General features: G+C 36.5%; 1 protein-coding gene across 1 annotated transcript in view; it reads right to left on the bottom strand.

Annotated features, from left to right (window-relative positions):
* The window catches only part of PTPRD (protein tyrosine phosphatase receptor type D), a 975,596-nt gene that overhangs the window by 52,171 nt on the left and 901,144 nt on the right, over positions 1-22,281 (bottom strand). Inside the window, exons 35-36 of the mRNA XM_053932226.1 lie at positions 14,317-14,440; positions 2,776-2,951 (exon numbers count right to left, since the gene is read on the bottom strand). Of these exons, the coding sequence (XP_053788201.1) occupies positions 2,776-2,951; positions 14,317-14,440 (300 nt within the window). The remainder of the gene's footprint in view (positions 1-2,775; positions 2,952-14,316; positions 14,441-22,281) is intronic.

Raw genomic sequence — 22,281 nt, 5'->3', positions numbered from 1 at the left:
TTCTGCTACAAGAATATCCTATATAAAAATGATAGCATGAGAAAAAATAGCAATGTAATGTCATCATTGGGATTTTTCCTGCACAAGGATTCCCACTGCTGCCTCACAATCAATATCATTAATTACATTACATGCAGTATTAGAAGAGGTAACTGGTATGCCATATTCACAAAGCTGCTGACTCTGAGCTTGGGAGCTGAGTTATATACTGGATAGCTGGTATGTAACACACCAATGAATGCATCAAATTCAGCCTATGAACATAGAAGGCATTAAATTATGCACAAAAAAATACACAAATACAAGCACTGAATGCATGAGCAATCCATTGACTAGAATGTCTAGTTTCTCATTCCACTTACAGAATGTATTACTTCTGAATGCTAATCACTTATGGAGGTGATTACTATTCTGATCAGTGTTTTTTTAGGGTGCAGCCAACAAAGGCTAGAGTTAGCTTAAAACTCTGCTAGGCAATTATTGGAGAGAATGAGAAGAATTTCATTTAGCTACATCAAAACATCCTTCTAGACAGTGGATGTCCATGGCCTGCAGTATTAAGAAAACCTTTCAAGCGCTTAAGTATGCCTTTTGCAATGGGTTGCTTATTAGGAACTGATTTTTTCTTTGCTCTGGTGTCATTTACCAGTAACTTTAAAGAATTAATTAGTGAAGAAATTGGCAAAGTTACATTTCCTCAATTCCAAACAGGCAGTGCCTGGACTAGACAAGTTCTGTAGACCCAAGATAAAACTAAAAAATCTGCTGAAATTACCCTCTGCTGTGTACTAATTGCCAACAGGTATGTGAAAGCTGTGGTGTTAATGCAGGTTGAAGTTACATGTGGGAAGTGACTCTATAATTAGAATTCTATATATTGCTTGAACTGCAAAAAAGCCTGCTCTACTTATAGAAATGACAGAAAGGGTGAAAGAATAAATATATATGTTTTGGTAAGCCTCCAGAAGGGAATGACTGTTGCCAAGAGGTTCAAGTTACATAAACATTGCAATTATAGGTATCCAAGCATATGAAAAAGACATCAATGCCAACACAGTATAGCATTAGGCTCTATGGTGCACTCCACCCTGTTCCAAGCTGACACACGTTGAAAAATTTTCATTTTGAAATGGAGCTCACCCATGAACTACTGAAATACCAACTATTATCCAGTTACCTCTGTAAGATACTTTTATTGATTTAAAACCAGTCTGGATGATAAATCTTCTTTCCTATTCTGTAATGTCTTTCTATATTACTGAACTCTTCTTGATCCCCCATATTTATGGCATTTTTTAACTCATTGCACAGAGCCTTCGATACCTTAGCTTTTTCTACCTTCCTGCAGTCCTGCAGCCTGCTTCCCACTTGCAGCTTTCTGCCCCTTCACACAAGCTCCTAGGACAGAGTACCTCAGAATGCTTGCAGCAGTTTTTTCTGTGACACTTCTGTTTATGTTATTCACCTCCTGGATTTGAAAACCCTTCTACTGTTGTTGGCAGGGTCCCAAGGGAAGTGATGACCACTGATGTTAGAATCACCACTTCATTCTCCCACTTTCTGATTTCTACATTTGGTTGAAGTTTCTGGCTTATGATATAGGCCACATAAATGTGTTTGCAGAAAGTTCAGCAATGAACCAGCTGTGCAGCACTCTCCCCAGCCAAAGTGTGCTCCCAGCAATAGTAACAGCATCATGAGCACAAACAAGCCATGAGGACTTCAAGTACTTTTTGACACAAAATACTATTGCTGTAGAAAAAGTTTGATAGAGGAACCACTACTGAGGGCTAAATACTTGTTTGTCTTCCTGATTGACTGCTGATAATGATTTTTCTTATTTCTCTTTCTCCCCATCTTTCTCTTCTTCTTAACTTCTGTTATTTTTTCCCATTTACTCCCTCCTTTCCACTAACATCCACTCTTAAAACTGATAAATGCCACCAAATATGGACCCGCTAGTAAATCTTCATGCAACACACAATGGTTTGTTACTACACTTTCTATCACTTTCTTTATCTTATTAAAAAAACCTAATTACTATTTTTTATTTCCCTTTACATATAGCACATATTTTATTATAACTCTTCTAATAATAGAATATATAGTTTTATTATTTGAATGCTATCATGCTATTACCAGAACAATATCCGTATGTTTCAGTGTTTTACTTTCCTAATTTTACTTTGGTCTGCAAAATTGAATTTGAAATTCCGCAGATAATTTTGTATTCTGTTATTGCATGTGCTGTTGTAATTTTCCTAGCTACCAGTACGTGCCCCCCAAAAAACAAAGTTTCTCAAGCAAATCCAAATCCTCAAATCCTCACTGATGTTAAATAATGCTGAATCTATACCATTTAAAAATGAGAACTGAATGCTGTTGAAATACATTAGCTTCTTCACAATAGGATGACACAATCATATTCTTATTACTACAGAGGAAGTAATTCTTTTGGTCACCTCATTAAGAATCCCAACATGATTAAAAAAGAAAACAGCCCCCCAAAATAATTTTGATCAAAAAATTAAATTTTTTCCAGAGCATAAAAAAATACTAAATAAATGTCATGACTTGGTAGTTTCATAGTAAAAGCAAGATTTCCTATATATAAGTAATTTTCATGCTGACACTTCTAACTCATGGTAACCTAAAAAAACCCCTCAGTTCTTACACATATAAAGAAGACAGGCAAACATACATGAAGGAAACAAAATACTGACATTAGTGGTAACTCAGGTTCAATGTTATTAACCTTGAATAAGTTTTCCTTACCCTGGACCTCTCCTCTAGTTTTGTCATCATGACGACTGTTGCACCTTGTTGTTCCCACATCATTCTCCAGAAGTCACCAAAGGTTTCTGGCAATGCCCCCTGAGTTGCTATATAAGCATTCTGCTTCCTGTATCCATCTATGTAATTGGCATTGATATAGTCGCTGCCTGGTATGCCTGCAAAGAGAGGAGAGTGAAAATACAAGGCAGAATTTCTGTGTGTCCTTTTGTACTAGGGCTGAACAATCCCGTGACACAGCTCATTTGATGAATCTTGGCTTGCTGCGTGTCAAATAGTGCATGGGTAGTTACAAGTGAGTATATGCCATTTGTGGAATCAAGAGGCATGGTGGTCTCTCTGGGAATAATGATTTTTTTGAAACAAGAGATGTCGCGTGATAAGAAGTATAAAAGAAGCCTGAAAATCTGTATCAGGTAGAGAGACCTGGGGGTAAACACAGCAGCATTTAAAAGCTGGTCTGATGCTGCCTGCAGACACCCAAAATAAGGCAGTGCTACCTGGGACAGACAGGGAGGATTCTCAATCAGACACCCTGAGTAGGCTCCTCAAACATTCTTGTTGAAGTCATTGCATTTCCTTTAAATACAGAAGGGAAAAAATATAATCAAGACTATTAATATCATTGCTGTATTCATTTTCTCCATTAAATGCAAAGATAATTGAGTTTTATTGTAACAAAACACATTATGTAAGTCAGATTTAAGAAACAGTAAAATTTTCTATATGGTGTATGAATGAAATAAAGACCTTTGCAAGACTGAATAAGAATTAAAAACATTAAAAGAAGTGGGATCCAAGACTTGTGTGCACATGGGACCTACACCATTATTTGCTTGAGGGTCAGGTATTTTGGACAAGACTTATACAGGAACTTTGGCTGTGTCTACCAAACACATGTCCATTCTTAGAGCCCCATATGAAGCAGACCAGCTCCTAACTGCAATCCATATAACTCAGGGTATGCCATAGGATGCCTGGACTTGGAACACGCTGCCTACCCAGGCCAAGGAAGTGTATTGGCTGTAGCAAAAGTCACATTACTAGACTGCACTAATAAGGCAGCCATGTTAATGGAAATGGGAAAAAATGGACCAATTCTCAGAACACTGCTGGATTCAGCAATGCAGTGCTCAGATTTTAACTCAGATAACATGCATGTTGGAAGACAAAGCACTGAGGGAACCGTTTTTATGTCACTGCTGTTGTTTTAACTGATGACTAGAGAAAGAAGATACTTATGTGAGATCTCAGTGCTGGCTGAATGGCAAAGCAGTGTTAATTAGCTGAATATAGTTATCTGCACCTTAGTAAGTTTTGTTGAAGTAATTGACAGAAATTACTTCTTTGAGCAGAAATGTATGATTTATATTTATGCAGCCAATCTGCCATGCACAAGTCTACAACCCTAAGAAATGGTGGAGGTTCCACAAACTCTTATGAGAGTCAAGGTGATGATACCAGCTCCAGATTTATTCTACAGCTATGACTGTTTTCCCTCCACAAAGCAACAAAATTGAGTTTCTTTGGCTATGAAACAGAATAAATTGTAAATAAATATTTCCCAAGATTTTTGTCAGAAACAAAATCTTCAAATAGTTTCTGATGCATTATCTCCTGCTGGTGATCCCAAATCAAGAATTACTGGAGCTGCACACTCCTGTCTTTCCTGACTATAAGTAGCACACATCTGAAAATGTCTTCCAAAGTATTTTGAATGTGAATGGAAATTAGGGCTACCTCTTTAAAATGGATTGCTCCTTTTTAGCTACAATTTTAATAGTTTCAACACTCATTCAGGGTAAGCCTGAATGTTTCATTCCACTACTTACTTAACAGTGAATGTACCCACAGACTAAATGTCACAGTAAGTAAGATCCAATATAATCTGGAAATTATTCAGATTATTGGTTACTGCAGCTGTAGTCTAGCAAAAAATTATGCCTTCATGCCCGATAAAGTTCCATATATGTTCTTATTTCATATGTTCAAATTATGTTTAAACTAAAATTTTAATTTAACTTTCTGTACACAATTAGAAGAAAAACCTGACAAAATATTTCAGATAGAAAGACCGTGTAACTTTAGGGTTACAAGAGAGGTAGAAAATGGCACTCCTCAGGCAAGATGCAAGAATGGACACAGGAAACTGTCTGACTGATTTGACCTGACTGAAAGTCTCTTCCAGGAGAAAAAATAAAACAAAATAAAAAACTTGTTAACCTGCATAGTCTATAGCTGAAAAGCATGATTTCCCTCCATGAAAGGTAGAAAGTGGAGTTCAAAAGCATCACTCTTGTAACCTGAAGCTGTTTTACATGACACTTCTTATTGTGGATTTTGGAATTAATGATATAGAAAATACAACTGCTAGGCACAATCCTGTATTTTCTTCCTTTATCAAGATAATAAAACTTTTTCTTTTCACAAAACAGATGAGAAAGAAGAATGAAGCCAGGAGAAATCTACACCAACTGGGTATTATTACCACAGGAACTGAGAAAGATGGTAAGAAATGTTTTCTGCATAAATTAGAATTATATTATGATGCCTGGTATCATACTTTGAAGCACATGTTATAAATAAAAGCCTGAGGAAAAAATAAAAAACAACACTTTGTAAAGTGGTTAAATGATCTTCTGGGAAAGCTGTCCTCTGGAACTGATAAGGCACAAACTCAGTGTGAAAATTAAGCATGATAACTATTGCAAGCTGTTCCCTAAAGAATGATCTCTACAAATTTTAGCAACCAATACCAGTACCTGATGTAAAAAAATCAAGACTGCCTAAAATTGTAAATTCTCCTTCTACTTGCTAATTTGTATTAAATTTATTGATAAATTATATTAAAATATATAACTTCTAAATTAAATAAAATCTAATTCTTTAAATTAGAATGAAGAAAAGCTTCTAGATTATACCTTCTTTGATCTAAGATTCAAGTAAGAAAGAACTAAGATTAGCAATTGCTGATAATTGCAAAGATTTCTTTAAATATAGATTAAAGTGGAAATTTCCACTCTGTTTCTCCACTTTATTTCTGTAAAGTGGACACAAAAACTCCTGTATGTCCTTTAGCTAGAAAAATTATTTTACAAGGCAAGTCAGCTTCACTGCACCAAAAAAGGATATACGTGGGACATGGACATGAAAATCCATTTATCACAGGTCCTAAGCAACTATTCATGAATTAACCAATTAATTTTTGGGAAAAAAAAAAAAAAAGGACAAACAAAAACATGTTGCTACAACACTTGCACCGAGATTTACATCAAGAATTTATCTGTAGCAGAATACAGTACTCAACAGTACTGTACAGTACTCAATAATACTTGATCTGCTGAGATCAAGAGAACAAATTGATTCAGAATCAATCAGAAGAAATTGATTCAGCTCACCTCCATTGTCTCTCTCTCTCTCACACAGTATCCATTAGGGATATTCTCTGTTCTCCATCCATTCTCATAGTCCCTTTAAGTATTATACCTATTTCTCACAGAGTCTCTTTTCATCACTGTTTTCATGCTTGACCTCAGTTTCACATCCTGCTCCAAAATCCTTAAAGCCCTCTAGGGAAGGTGTCTTATCATAAGAGGACTAATGAATTTGTTAAAAAAAACCAAATACAAAACCTGAATACCTGTAAATATCTACAATGACCAAGAATAAAAATTCTTCAAGGCAAGTAAAACTGAATATTAAAATTTCCCTTTCTGAAATGGCTTTTCTGGCCATAACCACATTCTGAGCTGAGAAAATGAAACAATTTTGTGTCAAGTCTAATAGTGCAAAAGCAATCAAATGACAACCAGTCTGACTGCAGTCCAATGAAATCCTGCAAACTTTTGTTAGCTGCCATTGCTTGAAGGCAACACAGCCACAAGCACAGCAGCAATTGCCATCATTACTTAAATTTGGGTTTCATAGTTAAGAGAGGTCAGTTGTTCTGTAAAAGCATGGGTCAAGAAAGGGACAAAGCAACCAAATTCTATAATACTGATATGAACTTCACCTAAGTCCTTTGGCATCAATGGGATTTACTGTACCTTTAGGATGGTATACCTGAAGCATAAATGTAGGGTAATCTATGCAGTATAACCTGACTTTTTTAAGTTTCATAAAAGCAGAGACACAGTTTCTGCACAAGAAGTCGATTAAAGGCCAACCTCCTGAACCATGATTCTACCATAACTATTTTCTAGTAGCATTTTCAAGTGTGGTGATGAATGATCAAAGTCTGCAATCTCTTTATTTAGCCAGACAGGAGTTAAGCACAATGGGGGAAGAATCAGCTAAGTAGTTCAGCATAAACGACAATCCGCTTTTAAATATCGCAAGAGAATAAAGTTTAGTTTTTACATAATAAGTGTGAATGAGCAGTGAAATAAAATTAGCCAATGCCACAATTGACTAAGTACAGAAGATAAAAATCCCCATGAACTGTATTGCTCTCAATTTATGCTGAGAACTCATGAGCTGAGATGACAGTACAGCTTATTGCAACACAGATCCACAAGGCTAATAATGTAGACCTTAGGAATGATTCACTTGATTTCCTGAGGAGAGTTATAATCTCAAATAACTTTAATTAGACTTCACATTTTATTCACAAACTTGAATCAAATAATGAAATTATTTCAAGCCTTTACAAAGGCTGAGTACTGAACAGCCTTTCTATTTAAAATAAATTAAATTATAAAGCTTTGTTTCTGCTCTCCTTCCCTAAGACATGTACTTTTAGTCATGTGCATAAATAGTGTGAAGTAATAGGACTACATTCTGTCATGCTTGTAAACAAGTAGGAAAAATACCATTATGAACTCAGAGTCTTGATGAAGTTGTACTACTGATTTAAATCAATGTCTGGTGTTTTGAAAAATGCCAGTCTGGTTGTGCATGTGTGAACAAAATAGTGCGAAAAATCTAATTTATATAAAAGGCATGCACCAGGTTAACTTTAAAAGGATGCAGATCAGGCCCCTTGCTATTCTCTCTTTTTAATCTCTTTCTCTTTTGCTTTCTTTGTCACACTACCCCAGCTCTGCACCATCCACATGGAAGGAACAATGTGGAATCTGGGGTGATATTCTTTGTTCTCTCTCTCTCTTGCTCTGTCTGATCAAACCACAGATGTCATTCTATCCCATACTCCATACTGAACTTTATTGCAGGAGTGGGGAGATGGGGATGTGTGTTGTGGCTTGTTAGCCACCACCTTTAAGGGGTTTATTTTAGGAGGTGAGAACTCCATAAGTGTACTGCACAAAATTAAGGGCTTGTTAGCCACCACTTTTGTGGAAACAGATTGTAAGAACGTAGAGGCTTGTTAGACAATAGTTTTTGAGTCTAAATAGTTGTCTTATTGCTGGAGTTAAGGCATGTCTATAATAAAGGCATAAGAGCCCTGACTTGTGGTCTGGTGTCTTTGTTCAGCCTGGTGAGAACTTACCATGACAACATGCCTCCTGCCGTGGCTTGTGACTGTGGCCCTGGTTGGTGATGCCCCCCAAGACATGTTTGGGCACTTAGATGCCCCTCTGTGCCCAATGCCCCCCAGGACATGTTTGGCCCTCCTGAGTGCTGACTCATGTTCAACTTGCTCCCCCAGGTCCTGTTCTGCTCTCCAGCATCTCATTCCCCAGCCTGTTTGTACTTCCAAGGTTGCCCCTTCCCAGGTGCAGAATATGGCACTTTGTCTTGTTGAACTTCCTGTGGTTGTTGATTCTCCTGATTTGTCAAGGAGTCTCTGCAGGGCCTCCCTGCTTTTAAGGGAGTCAACAGCTCCCTCAATTTTGTATTGTTTGCAAACATGGTTAGTAACCCTTCCAATCCTGCATCCAAGTCATTTATGAAAATGTTGAAGAGCACATAAGCCCTAAGGTAGAGCCCTACAGAACCCCACTAATGGCAGGCCCCCAGTCTGATGTCATCCCATTCACCGTAGCCCCTTGTGCCTCACCTGTGAACCAGTTGCTCACCCATCACAGGATGTGTTTATCCAGCTGTATGCTGGACATTTTGTCCAAAAGCATATACCATGAGAGAAGGTATTAAAAGCTATGCTGAAATCCAAAAAAAATTACATCAACTTCCTTAATCAGCTTGGCCAATGAACAGGTGCTAGGTAACAGTAACAAGTGTTTATGTGGATGTTTTTGTTACATGAAATCGATATAATTAAGCAAATAATCAAATTGAAATGGTCTAAGCACAAATTTGTACTTTAAGAACTCACTGAAATATGAAGCAGCACAAAACCAATGAAGTACTCGAGCAGTGAATATTTGTAAAATGAAGGGTTTTTTACAAAGACTGAGGAAAATTCTCTACATATCATCTTAACAAAGTTAGGTAAGAAGGAAAAAGAAATGTCAGAAAAAGGAAACCTATAGATAGCTGGATTGTAAATAGACTGTTAGGAGTACTAGGAGAGTCTGGTGAAAAGGGAAAGAATGAATGATATGAAGTATCAAAGAGAAATGTTGAATTAGAGAGAATTTATGGAAAGAAGACAATGCCAAAAAGGGATAGGCAGAAGATGCATAATTAGGCCTGACAAAGAAAGGGATTGTTTAGAGGACAGAAGTATTTGAAAGGGAAGGGAAAAGGTGACAAAAGTGAAATGTAGGTATGCAAACTAAGAACTAAGAGTATAGAAGAACTGCAGGCAAGAGAAATTTGGAAGATCTGCAGGTGAGAAAAGAAATTTGGAAGGCAGCCAGCAGAAAGACACAGCAAAAAGGAGGAGCTCTTTTAGGAAAAAGAAATTAAGCATGAATTTGTTTTGTTTTGTTTGGTCTAAAAACCGTCTAGTATTAAGAAGTCCAGAATGGAAATAAACAGATTGTTCTGTGCAGATCCTCAGAGGCATAGGTAAGAGCGTTGCATCAGGAAACTACCCACAATGCATGACAGTATGTGCAGATGGCAGTAGGTTGCACAATACTACAAAGCAGATATTGAAATCTAACATGATGTCGTGGTACAGTGATTATTTTTCTGCTCTCTGAAGCTGGGTTTAGTGATCTCTTTAACACTGAGTAACACAGCAGTTAACAGCCAAAGGAATCTTTTATTGAACAGAAATATTAATTTATAGTCTAAATTATGCATTCAAAGAGATGATGAGTGCCTCTACTAATATGAAATGAAATTATATCTGGTTTGATATTTCCTGTAAAACCCAGTTTCAATATGAGTATTCACAGTAAACACATATCAAATCTTCATTAGTCAGTCAAGAACAAAGCCACCAAATGTTTTCTTGAAGCTTTTACCAATGGAAAGTATGGCTACATATGCAGGAAAAATTGTTCTGAGTAGATTTTAAGGCCATCAAGAACGGCAGCATTTTATATTAACTATTAACTACAATAACTATTACAGTATCAGTAGGCTCATACATCCACAACTTGTCTCAAAATTGTTGTGAAGACAGCCACCACGAAGTCTGCTCTATGAAATCTACTTCACAGGGGCCCTAACACCATGAAATCACTTCACCCATCTTTCTGTATCCATATTCTGTATGGGTATTTCTGTATCCATCACTAAAATACTTTTGTTTTTTTTAAGGAACTCCAAGCTTGTAGGGTGAGGGTCCATTCAGTTCCTATTGTTAGCAGAAGGCAACATAAATGCAAATTGACAGACTGCAAATAGTTTGTAGAGGTCATTACTCTTTGGTACTTACAATGCTCCCAAAAATTTCTGGATCTTACAACGATGGTCTGCATAATCAAAGCTGATTTACTGGTAACTGGCCATCAGACAAATAAGAATATTAGCAGCTTCTTGCCTTTTCTTTCTTGACCATTTGTATTACAGTCAGAGCTTTCTAGTGTTAGCAGAATTTTAAAGTCACTAAATTTCCCATTAAAAAAATACCCTGCTGAAATATGATAGGTATTTTTTTTCTTTTAATAACTGGCATCATGCAAATATATCCACATACAGAAGACTTTTAGTCATTAATATCTCTTAAAAGAATCAGCAAGATATTTTAAAATGCAGAATGTTTATCCATTCCCTCCTCACCCCGATTTTTTTTTACTTCTTAGAGGTTGAAGATCACAGATGTAGCTGTTTTAACTCAATCTGTTTATCTTTTAATCAGTAAATTCTCCCTTAAATCCATTTGGATGCATATAATAAACTTTACTACATTCTAACATTCTGTCATTTTACTTTAAAATTCCAAATCTCCATCTCAGAAACAGCCAAAGACAGTACAATATGAGCTGATTAAGACTTAAATCAGATTTCAAGAACATGGGAACAAAATTTTGCAAAGTAAAATTTTCTTTTCAGGAAGAAAACCAAATTACCACATCCAATCTGAGTTTTCTGTCCAAAAGGAAATCTTATGTAATAAAATTCAAACAGTGATAAGAAAAATATTTCTGTGAAATTAGTAATTATGTTGTGGAACTCCATACTCTGTGTAATTAGAGAGGTCAAGAACTTAGTGGGGATTCAAAACCAGGTTCGAACAGGAGTTATGAAGAGTACCAAAAGAAATACTTGGAAAGTGTTAGTAAGACTTGTGTTTCAGTTAAATTGTTAAAAATGCAATTTTTAACAATTTGATGCTATCAATAGTTGGAAAGAAGTAATTTCAAATTTCTGCTAATTGCTTCTCAAGACTTTCTAATAATCACTCCGAATAGGCTACAGAGTTCTACTGCACAGAACTGGCCTTGTGTCTCATTCTGAAGTACCAATTACAACATTCCATATTTCTGCAACACTGTTAAGAGGAAAAATGTTCATCAGTGTAGGATTACAGTTTGGCAGATGCTTAGTCTTTTCTTCATTTATATTTGCTCTTAAAAAGTAAGCAGCTGCCAAGGTGTAAAATGGAGCTCTTCTCATTAGAAAGGCACAGTTACAAACCTCACTAATAATATTAGGTTTCTTCTGGCCACCGAAGAAATGCAGATGAGGCCTATGTGTAGGCATGTACATGTATATGTAAATACATATATGTACCAAATATTCTCCAAACAGTTGTAACAAAATATAATGTAGTCCAAATTTACGTCCTAATTAAGTTGTATAGTAACACGGGTAAAGGAGAATATATTTTTAAATAATATTCCAAATACTGTTTTCCCTAGTGACATGAAAAGAGACACAGCTATCAACTGAATGAAGTGCTGGCCAGACTGTGTATTTTCATATCTGAAATATCTACATTAAACCTGAAAAAGAAGTAGTTTTTACTAAATGCTAAAACCAATATATTAAACTTTTGAAGGTACATACACAAAATTTCCTCTACTAATCATGTAAAATCCCAGGAATAAAAATGTTTAAGGGGATAATTATATATTAAATTATTTCTGTTTTCAAGACTAAATATCATCTTATAAAAAGGCATTTAATATTTGATTTATTCACCATATGCTTTTTTCACCATAATCTAAAGACTTGGAAATATTTAAAATCATGCAAATCACCAAATGGGCGAATTTGTAGTTTTACATCCATCACTAAAATTACAAAAGGTTATAATACTTTTCCTTGTGTAGACTCAGTGACTATGAAAGGTTTAGAAATTTTAGCCTCAATGTGGTATTTCTTACTTAAAAAAAGGAATCAAACATTACGGTTTAAGTATATTTTGCCCCTGTTCCTTAAAATACTCAATCCTTTCAAGGTACAATGTAATTTTTTTTTCTGTATTTTTACTATCACTTATGTAAAAACATAGACCAATGTACTGTGCAATTTCATACTTTCAACTGCTTTCACTAACATTTTCTGCTTTGCCTCTTCAATTTTCTCTAAATATGTTCACTTTTTTTTAAAGGGAACCAAATTTCAGGGGACATTTACATACAGGGAAAAATGGCAGTCCAGTTGTCTAATACATAAATTACCAAATAAATGTGTTTGCATTTAATTTTTTTTCTCTCCTTCTCTCCTCCTTTACACAACTCTTTTTCCAAACAAAATCCCAGGAAAAACTTGAGTCTTCTTTTTGCCAGTTAGATTTATCTCTGAGTTAAGCATTTTGTTCTGAAGAACTTAACATTCAGAAACACTATCCAGTTGCTCTTCCTGACCTATTCAGACCATGTACTTTGACCTCTTGTCTGGACCAGTGGGACAGAACAGGATATATTTACTGAGTTACATCACATATATTGCTAATTAGAGTACCCTCTCTTCAGTGTTGAGACAGGTAGTTCTACAAGGTAGAGGCAGGTTTCTACACAGCCATGTCCTTTTACAAGGCGATATGAAAAATTGTATGTTGCAAAAAATTCTTGTCAGAATTGCTATATGAACCTCAAAGGTAGAACAAATATAAGCAGATTACCATATGCAAGTTCTTCAAGGTAATCATTAAAATTTTCTAATACATTTGAGAAGCTCTTATCTGTATTATCAAAGCCTATGGTATGCAGCTGCAATGAATGGGGAAAGATCTAAACTTCAGTCAGTGGGATTGCCTTTTTCTTCGCTAAGAAGCTAATATTAAAGTAGATTACACTTATAAATCCGGTGTCTTTACATCTGGAGTAGCCAAAGATAAGCAGCTGTTTATAACCATAAATTAAAATAATTGCAGTTTAAGTTGTACCATGTTATGACTTGAATACAGGTCCCTCTATCTTATGTATTGTATGCAAGTCCTGTTGTAGCTAACTAAAGACAACTCTTATTTTCATTTAAATTGTGTCATTTAAATATATGATTTGTTTGATTACAGCCATCATTAACACCTGACTGTCAACAACACAGAATAAACTGAAACTCTGTCTTGAATCTGGGAAGCAAGTTAATAGTAAGGCAGAATTGGAAATAATAAAAAAATCCTCTGAGCACAAACCAATGTGTCCTGATGCTTGGTAAAACAGACACAACACCTAGGACTGACTACCTGTAACAGTTTGCTTCAGATAAAACTTTGAAGTGTTTATGATTTTGGAAAGCTTTGTAACAAAGAAAGATATAATGAAAAGCTCTCACTAAATCACATTGTCAATCTTTAGTGAGATACTCTCAAAAATGCCTGCATGTAGGCATTTGTTTAAAAACTGTACTTTAATATTTAGATTAGAAATTAAAATTAAAGTTCTAAGAGACAGTTTTTAAAATTTCCCCAGAGAACTTGAGGTTGAACTGATTTTTTCCCATAATAAGGTTTTGTGAAGTAAAACTCAGTGAGCAGATATCTTGATAATTTCATTGATCAATAAATGCCTCAATTCAAGTATGTTTGTTTACTGCTACATTTGCTTTGTAGTGTTATTATAAGAAAACAGCAATATTAATTTACTTCAGATGACTCACTGGCATATACACAGGGACCTGTGTTACACATGAATGTACATTTTAGTGCAGGTTCTTAATACATTACTGACAATAAGCATCAGAAAAGGATTGCCATTATAGAAATTTACTGGAAGTACTTTAATTAACACTTCTTTATATTCCTGTATAAAGGTATTGATTGGTAAAATCATTCTAGATTTTAGGATTTAATTAATTGAATTCTAAAGGTCTCCTTACCTTCTATTGCTGAGAGTAGAACACGAGAATGGTCGTATGCAATTACATTCGCATATCTATTCTTTGGTTTGTTTACTTCCAGGTTAGAGTGTTCCCATGTGAACTGCTGACCAGGATCAATAGACTTCAAAAGACAAAGAGAAAAAAAAGAAAAGGAAACTTTCAGCTAGGGACTATATAATTGTTTTATTTATGATAATTAGAAACTAAAATCCCATAGTTTGTTCTGGAAATAATTTCCTTTGAAAGAAAATTATTACTTCAGGACACATTGTAACAGATTATATTACATTAACCATTTTGTATTTATGCATCTGAAATTTACATAAGGAATTTAAACTACAAGCTTTTAAAACCCAGGGTTTTTTCTTCCGAGAAAGCAAGCTATCCACCCTTTTATCTTGTTAGTTGTTTTGGAAAGTGAGGGGTTCTAGATTAACAGAAAATGAATAAATATCATAAATCTCAAAAACACTTGGATGAAGGCAAAAATATTTTTGCTTTTATTAGTAAGAATACATGTTAAAAAATTTCCCTGTCCTGTTTACTAAATAAACTCCAAAGGTTCCTGATGAAGTTTTTCAGAAGAAAAAAAACATTTCTGTTCTTTCATTTTGATGCCAGGCCAACCTATGGTACTAGTGATGCTCAGGAAACTAGCTGCATTTCATCCATAGACAACATAAAGAAACTTGCTTTTCATTTCCTTGAGTCATAAATAAGTAAGCAATTCAGGCATATGATATCTTATTCATAAACATAACTAATCTTATTCATAAACAAAACTACAGTTTCCAGATTTGCTGTTTATTTGCTGTTCCACAGTGGAATTACAGAAGCATTAATCACACTCCTTCATCCTCCACCATTAGCGAAACTTCAGACTAGTACTTTTATCTCTATGTTTGAATGATTTATGCAGCAAAGTGAATACAAAATCGGTAACAGGTGGTACCTGTTTATGCTTACTATGGCAGTGGCTGTATGAAAGGTCATCTCATAATGAGAAGGCATGAATAATCACCTATTATTTTACTTTCCCTTTCTGTAACATTAGAGACCTTAAAATTGTTTCATCAATATGAATACACAACTATGGCTTCAGGTTTATGCCCTCTGTTTAATCCTGGTAAGAACTGGCAGGTCCCAATGACAGCTAGTGGTAAACTATTAAAAAAAAAAAAAGATGACACAGGTAAGCCAAGGTAGGGCAGTTCACCAACACTATGCTCATTTTCCATGGGTAGACCAGCAACATGGCACAAGTCAGGAGATCCGTACTATCACTACAGCATCAAGCCAACAGCTTTGCTGACTCTTCGCAGGGTATGACCTGTAATCTATTAGAGTAGGTATTACCTGACAATGAGCATGTGTGAAATTAGTTAATGTGATTTTACTAGGACTCATCCCTTAGACTGATAATATGGCCAGTCTGAAAATTGCTTAATTCTCATGGATCTTTACATATTCTATACAATTCATTTTATTTAATAATTTGAGAATGACATTGCTTCTTTATTGAGATTATTGAAAAAAAAATCATTTTGCCTGGCTGCCTGATAGAGGAGCATTTGTCTTTGGGAAAACAAATACCTCAGAAAAACAAATGCCTTATCCTCTTAACCAATACCCTAGGCTCAATTAACTTTTATAACAAAACATTATAAAGTCCTGTATAACCTAGCTATTGAGAGTAGAGGAGTGGGATGGCTCAGGTTCTGGCTCACCCTTCACCTACAGCAACTGAGAGAGAGCGCTTGGCAACTCCTCTCTCAAAAGGAAATGAACTGGGACCGTTTAGAGGAATGAGGAAGAAATCAAATGCTTGGGATCATAATGAAGGCCATGAAAATTCTACTTATGCTTTGGATATGATTAATTTGAATTCACAGAATTCACAGAATAACTAGGTTGGAAGAGACCTTCAAGATCACAGAGTCCAACCCATGCCACAACACCTCAGCTAAACCATGGCACTGAGTACCACATCTGATCTGTTTTTAAACATATACAGGGATGGTAACTCTACCACCTCCCTGGCAGACCATTCCAGTACTTTATCACCCTTTCTCTATTTTCCTAATAGCCAAGCAATATTTCCCTTGACGCAGCTTGAGACTGTGTCCACTTGTTCTGTCAGTTGCTGCCTGGAGAAAGAGACCAACCCCCACCTGACTACAACCAACTTTCAGGGAGTTGTAGAGAGTGATAAGTCTCCTTTTCTCCAGGCTAAACAACCCCAGCTCTCTCAGTCGTTCCTCACAGGGCTTGTGTTCCAAGCCCCTCACCAGCCTTGTTGTCCTCCTCTGGATGTGCTCAATTGTCTCAACGTCCTTCCCAAACTGAGAGCCCAGAACTGGCCACAGCACTCAAGGTGTGGCCTCACCAGTGCTGAGTACAGGACAAGAATGACCTCCCTGCTCCTGCTGGCCACACTATTCCTGACACAGGCCAGGATGCCCTTGGCCTTCTTGGCCACCAGGGCACACTGCTGGCTCATGTCCAGTCAGCTGTGACCAATACCCCCAGGTCCCTTTCTGCCTGGGCACTGTCCAGCCACACCGTCCCCAGCCTATAGTGCTGCAGGGCGTTATTGTGGCCAAAATGCAGGACTCAACACTTGGATTTATTAAGCTTCAGCCTGGTAGACTCTTCCATTCCATCCAACTGTTCCAGGTCTCTCTGCAGAGCCCTCCTACCTTCCAACAGATCGACACATGATCACAGCTTAGTGACACCTGCAAATTTACAATGGAAGACTCAATCTCCTCATCCATGTCATCAATAAAGATATTGAACAGAACTGGTCCCAGCACAGACCCCTGAGGGACACCACTGGTGACTGGCCCCAGCTGGATGCAGCACCATTCACCACCACTCTCTGGGCCCGGCCATCCAGCCAGTTCTGAACCCAGCAAAGAGTGCTCCTGTCCAAGCTGTGGGCTGCCAGCTTTTCCAGGAGTGTGCTGTGGGAGACTGTGTCAAAGGCCTTGCTGAATTCCAAATAGACAACATACACAACCTCTCCTGCATCTACCAGGCAGGTCACCTGGTCATAAAAGGAGATCAGGTTGGTCAAACATGACCTACCCCTCCTAAACCCATGCTGGCTGGGTCTGATACCCTGGCCATCCTGTAAGTGCTATGTGATGACACCCAATATAAACTGTTCCTTAACCTTACTGGGTACAGAGGTCAGGCTGACTGGCCTGTAATTGCCAGGATTCTCCTTCCCATCCTTTTTATGAATGGGTGTCACACTGGCCAGCTTCCAGTCATCTGGAACCTCACCAGTGAGCCAGGACTGCTGATAAATGATGGAGAGTGGGCTTCACAAGCTCATCTTCCAGCTCTCTCATCACTGTGGGATGGATTCCATCTGGTCCCATGGATTTATGAATATCCAAGCATCTCAGCAGTTCTCTGACTGCCTGCTCTTGGATAATGGGGGGACCCTGATATCACTGAGCAAACCAAGAGGATAGTTATCCTGAGGGCAAGTCTTCTCACTAAAAACTGAGACAAATAAAGTGTTAAGCACCTCTGCATTCTCCTCATCTGCAGCAACCAAGTTCCCTTCTGCGCCTCATAAAGAATAAAGTTTAGTCTTACTCTTCCTTTCGCCATTAATATATTTATAAAAATATTTTTAGTTATCCTTGGTGACAAAAGTTGCCATTTTAAGTTCAAACTGAGCTTTAGCCTCCCTATTTTTTTTCTACATATTGTAGCAGTCCTCTTAAATACTACCTGAGAAAACTGACCCTCCTTCCAAAGACAATACATCCTTTTTTTTATTCCTGAGTTTCTCCAAAACCTCCTTTCCCACCCAGAGTGGACGTTTGCCTTGTCAACTCATCTTTTGGCACACAGGGACAGTCTGTTCCTGTACTCTCAAGATCTCCACTTTGAGGCATACCCACCCTTCCTGAACTTCTTTATTTTTAAGGACTACTTCCCAAGGAACTCTTGAATAAGTCTCATGAATAGGCCAAAGTCTGCCCTCCAAAAGTCCAGTGTAAAAGTCTTATTAATTTTCCTCTTGACTTCACCAAATATTGAGAATTTTATAATTTCATTATCACTATTCCCCAAGTGGCCTCCAACCACCACATCTCCCACCAGCCCATCTCTATTTGCAAATAACATATCTAACATAGTCCCTCCCCTAGTGGGCCCACCCATCAGCTGTGACAAAAAGTTGTCCTCCACAAACTCTAAAAATTTCCTAGACTGCCTCTGTTCAGCTGTATTGAGTTCCCAACAAATGTGCGGCAAGTTGAAATTGCCAACAAGAACTAGGGCTGATGATCCAGAAACATTCTCTAGCTGTTTATAGAATGAATTGTCCACTGCTTCTTCCTGTTTGGGCAGACCATAACAGACTCGCAGTAGGACCTCAGCCTTGTTGGCTTTCACCCTAATTTTATCACTATATGTGATACATGAATTGTATCACTATATGTGTTTCTAACAGTTCAAAAGGCACTCTTAAATGCAGGTCTGAAAGAACCTGATTTTTTTAAGCTTCTACACAATTTTTGACACCAAACTATTTGGGTTCACTATCTTAGAAATCTGAGCGACTATGATCAACATATCTTAAAATGTCAGTAGTATTAGCAGCTTATTAAGTTAGTATCCAAATAGACTAAGAGATTTGCAAAACCGGTGATGGATTTTTTTGGGAGCCATATTGTATTTTGTTTGCCTATAAAGGGACAGTGAATTATCCCCCAACTAGTATTCTTCCACATGCAAAGGCAGACATCACTTCTGTGCTGTGCTTAGCTATAAACTTAGTGATGTGATCCAAGAGTAGCGCTTTACCATTCTCCAACAAAAATATTACTTTTTCTGACTACAAAGTGAAATTCTTAATCATCAATAAAGCAAATGGTACAATTTTACTCTCTAATTTCACTCTGTAAATTTTTATTCCTTTTTACAATTTAGTTTCATTCTAGTAATGTTTCCCATGTTCTGAGAAGGATGGCTGGTAGAATTTTGAAGCGTGTATGCACTGTGCAACTTAAAAGCATAAGTATTTTATCTTTACTTCTAAGTGCTATTTATTTCATCAAAGGTGTAGAGAAAGAATTTGGAGTGCATTTCCATCAGCACTGGGAAGAGTAGAGTAATATATAGATATATACTATATTTAAGACATAATATACCTCTTTATCAGCAGGCCAGCAATTCACTTACGTCATATGACTTGAAAAGTAATAAAATTTACATAATGACTTCTCTCAGCACAAATCTCCCCTCTTTTCCATTTTGAGCTAATAGGGGTGAATAAGAAAACTTCCACAGGTTATTTACAGGTCAAGTTTTCAGAACTTTGGAGAATATTTTTTATGGATTTATCTCAGAATTCTAGTAGTAATTTAGAAGATAAACATAGTACAGAAGATGCTAACTATATATTTGTGCATTAATTTTTAAATTAAAATTGGTAATTTGACCAGGAATAACGCACATCTGTAACATATCTGACTATCCAGACAGTACTTCTTAAGAGACATATATGGAAACATGCTATCTAAACCACAGTCCACTGCCCTAGAATGAAGCAGACTACTCTGCATTGTTCGAGACACATAACTGAAGCAAACCATCTGTTTTATCTTTTAGGTTTTTACCTACACTGCCAAAATATTCTGGAAATTACTTCACAATGTAAGATGTCAGGTACACTTTCTCTTCACATAAGGAAACTAGAAAATAACTGAATAAACTGGCTGTCTAACCTGTTGCTATTTTTGAGCCTGGATTGAAGGACTTTGGCTTTAAATCATAAAAAGCAAAAGAGGATGTAAAAAACGATAAAAATGCTTGCAAACAGCAAGTTTAAACTGCACTTTTGCATATACAAAGACGATTTTGCATATACATTGAAAATGACAGTCTGAGATTTTTATCCATTATGAGAAACAGCTTCAGCTCTGTATTATACCTATTTTTCATGTGAATTTACAGAAAGAAAACTTTAAATTTAAAGCTTAGCTTCAACTGTTCAGTATTCAGTATTGTTCTTCCGCTTTTCACTCCTTAGTATTTAAGTATTCTAAAGCTACTCTTCAATATAAAGAAAAAACCTAAACATACACATTGTATGATGTATGCCCAGATGGTGTCGTTTAGTGATTAAAATTTAGGTCCACATGCAGACATAGTTAACATAAATTATCAGAAACAGGCAAATGGATTGAACTTTAATCTTTCCTATTTTCCTCACCAATCTGAACCACTTTGTGGCCATAACATCCTCCCATAAAGCACCATTTTGTCAAAAGAAAGCTAAGCTGTATTTCCTCAGATTTAAGAGCCACACTGGAACAAAGAGTTGAGTGGTACTGGCAGACACATTTCAGAAGTGTGAAAGACCAATAACTCATGAATAACAAGTCTCTGCTAACAGTTTTAATGAGTGCTTTAATGGTTTAATGGATGGCACTTTAATAGGATTTCTTGTATTTTCATTCTGAAGGCTTGCCTTTAATAAAGCTATCATTAATAAAGAAGGGGATTTCTTCACAGCGTAACTGTGTAGTATGGGTGTTTTGTACAAAAGAAACAAAAATATTTGTAATACTGTTATTTGCCTCTCATGCTTTGACAAATCTTTCAGCTAGTGTGTTCTAAATGGCTGGCTGCTTAAACAAGTATGATCAGTTAGTGGGAAAAGACTGGAGCAATATTTACTATCACAATGCACCATCCATAAAATAATCCATTGACTAATAATCATGGTGACCAAAATGTTCTGGTGGCAACCAAACCAGAAGAATTTCAAACAATCCCTCTCCGGTAAACGACGTACCTGCTCACTCACTGCACAGTTTTCCTTTACACCACTTAAACAAGAGTTAAATGTTCCCTGATGTGAGTCTTCCAGAACTAGATTCTGGTTCAGCACTAAGGAAGGAAGAAGTATGACAAAATGTCACCCCTCTTGGGGTGAACTGGCATGTACCTGCGTGCTCTGGAACAAGGCTCTTCTAAGGGTCACTATGGCAGCAAATTAGAAGCCAGGAGTTTTAGGTTTCTGCTGAATGTGGGGATTGATACATACTGCACAAATTTCACAAGGAAGGGAAGGAAGCATGTCCTGTAAAGCATTTTCAAGCATGGTAGATGCACTGTTTGTGGCTTTAATTAAATCAGTAAAGACCACTGCTTCACAGAGAAACCTAGGACCAGGTAGGCAAAGTAGAATGAAAAAAAAAATTGGAGAGCCTGTCAATGCAAACAGACTCAGAACAACTGGTGAAGGTACACAGCTATGCAGAGAAATGAAGAGTTTGACCCTCTTTTACTAATGTGAGGAGAATTTCATACCATAGCTGCTGAATCTGTAATAGAGTGCCATTGTATTATGCAGGAGACTTGCTAATAAAATGAGATTTACATACTGCATTACCAAAATGCGAATGCTAGATGCATGAACATTAATTCATGATCATGGCAATTTGTCAACTGGAATGATTTTTTTTTTTAATTAAGACAGAGACTTTCCCATTACACTGCAAAGGGTATAATTTTCAAGAATATGGGGGGAAACTGCCACATATGACTAAGACTTCTTTTAAACTTGAATATGAGTTTGCATCCTTGTCCTAAAACCAGTTAAAAATGCAGATGAGACATTTTCTTTTAAGTTTCATATGGAAGAGACCTAACTGTTCAAGTAGCAAGAAATACAAAAATGTTTTCCAAAAGCTTTTTAAAATTTCCCTCAAGAAAAAAAAAATGGTATTTTCTTCACAATATCAAGCCAATATTCCTATAACTAAATGAAATTATGCAAAACCCGATTCCAGTGGAATCAAACAAGCTATATAAGCATACAACTAAAGAAAATTTAAAGAGGAAAATAAACATTATTTCAAAACATCCTTGAAGGAGATTCTTTATTTCAAAAAGCTATAAAATCCCTAGTTTTTTAAAATTAATAAT

This window comes from Vidua chalybeata, chromosome Z (assembly GCF_026979565.1).
Source record: "Vidua chalybeata isolate OUT-0048 chromosome Z, bVidCha1 merged haplotype, whole genome shotgun sequence".
Taxonomy (NCBI): Eukaryota; Metazoa; Chordata; class Aves; order Passeriformes; family Viduidae; genus Vidua; species Vidua chalybeata.
This window is presented reverse-complemented; position numbering and strand designations above follow the sequence as displayed.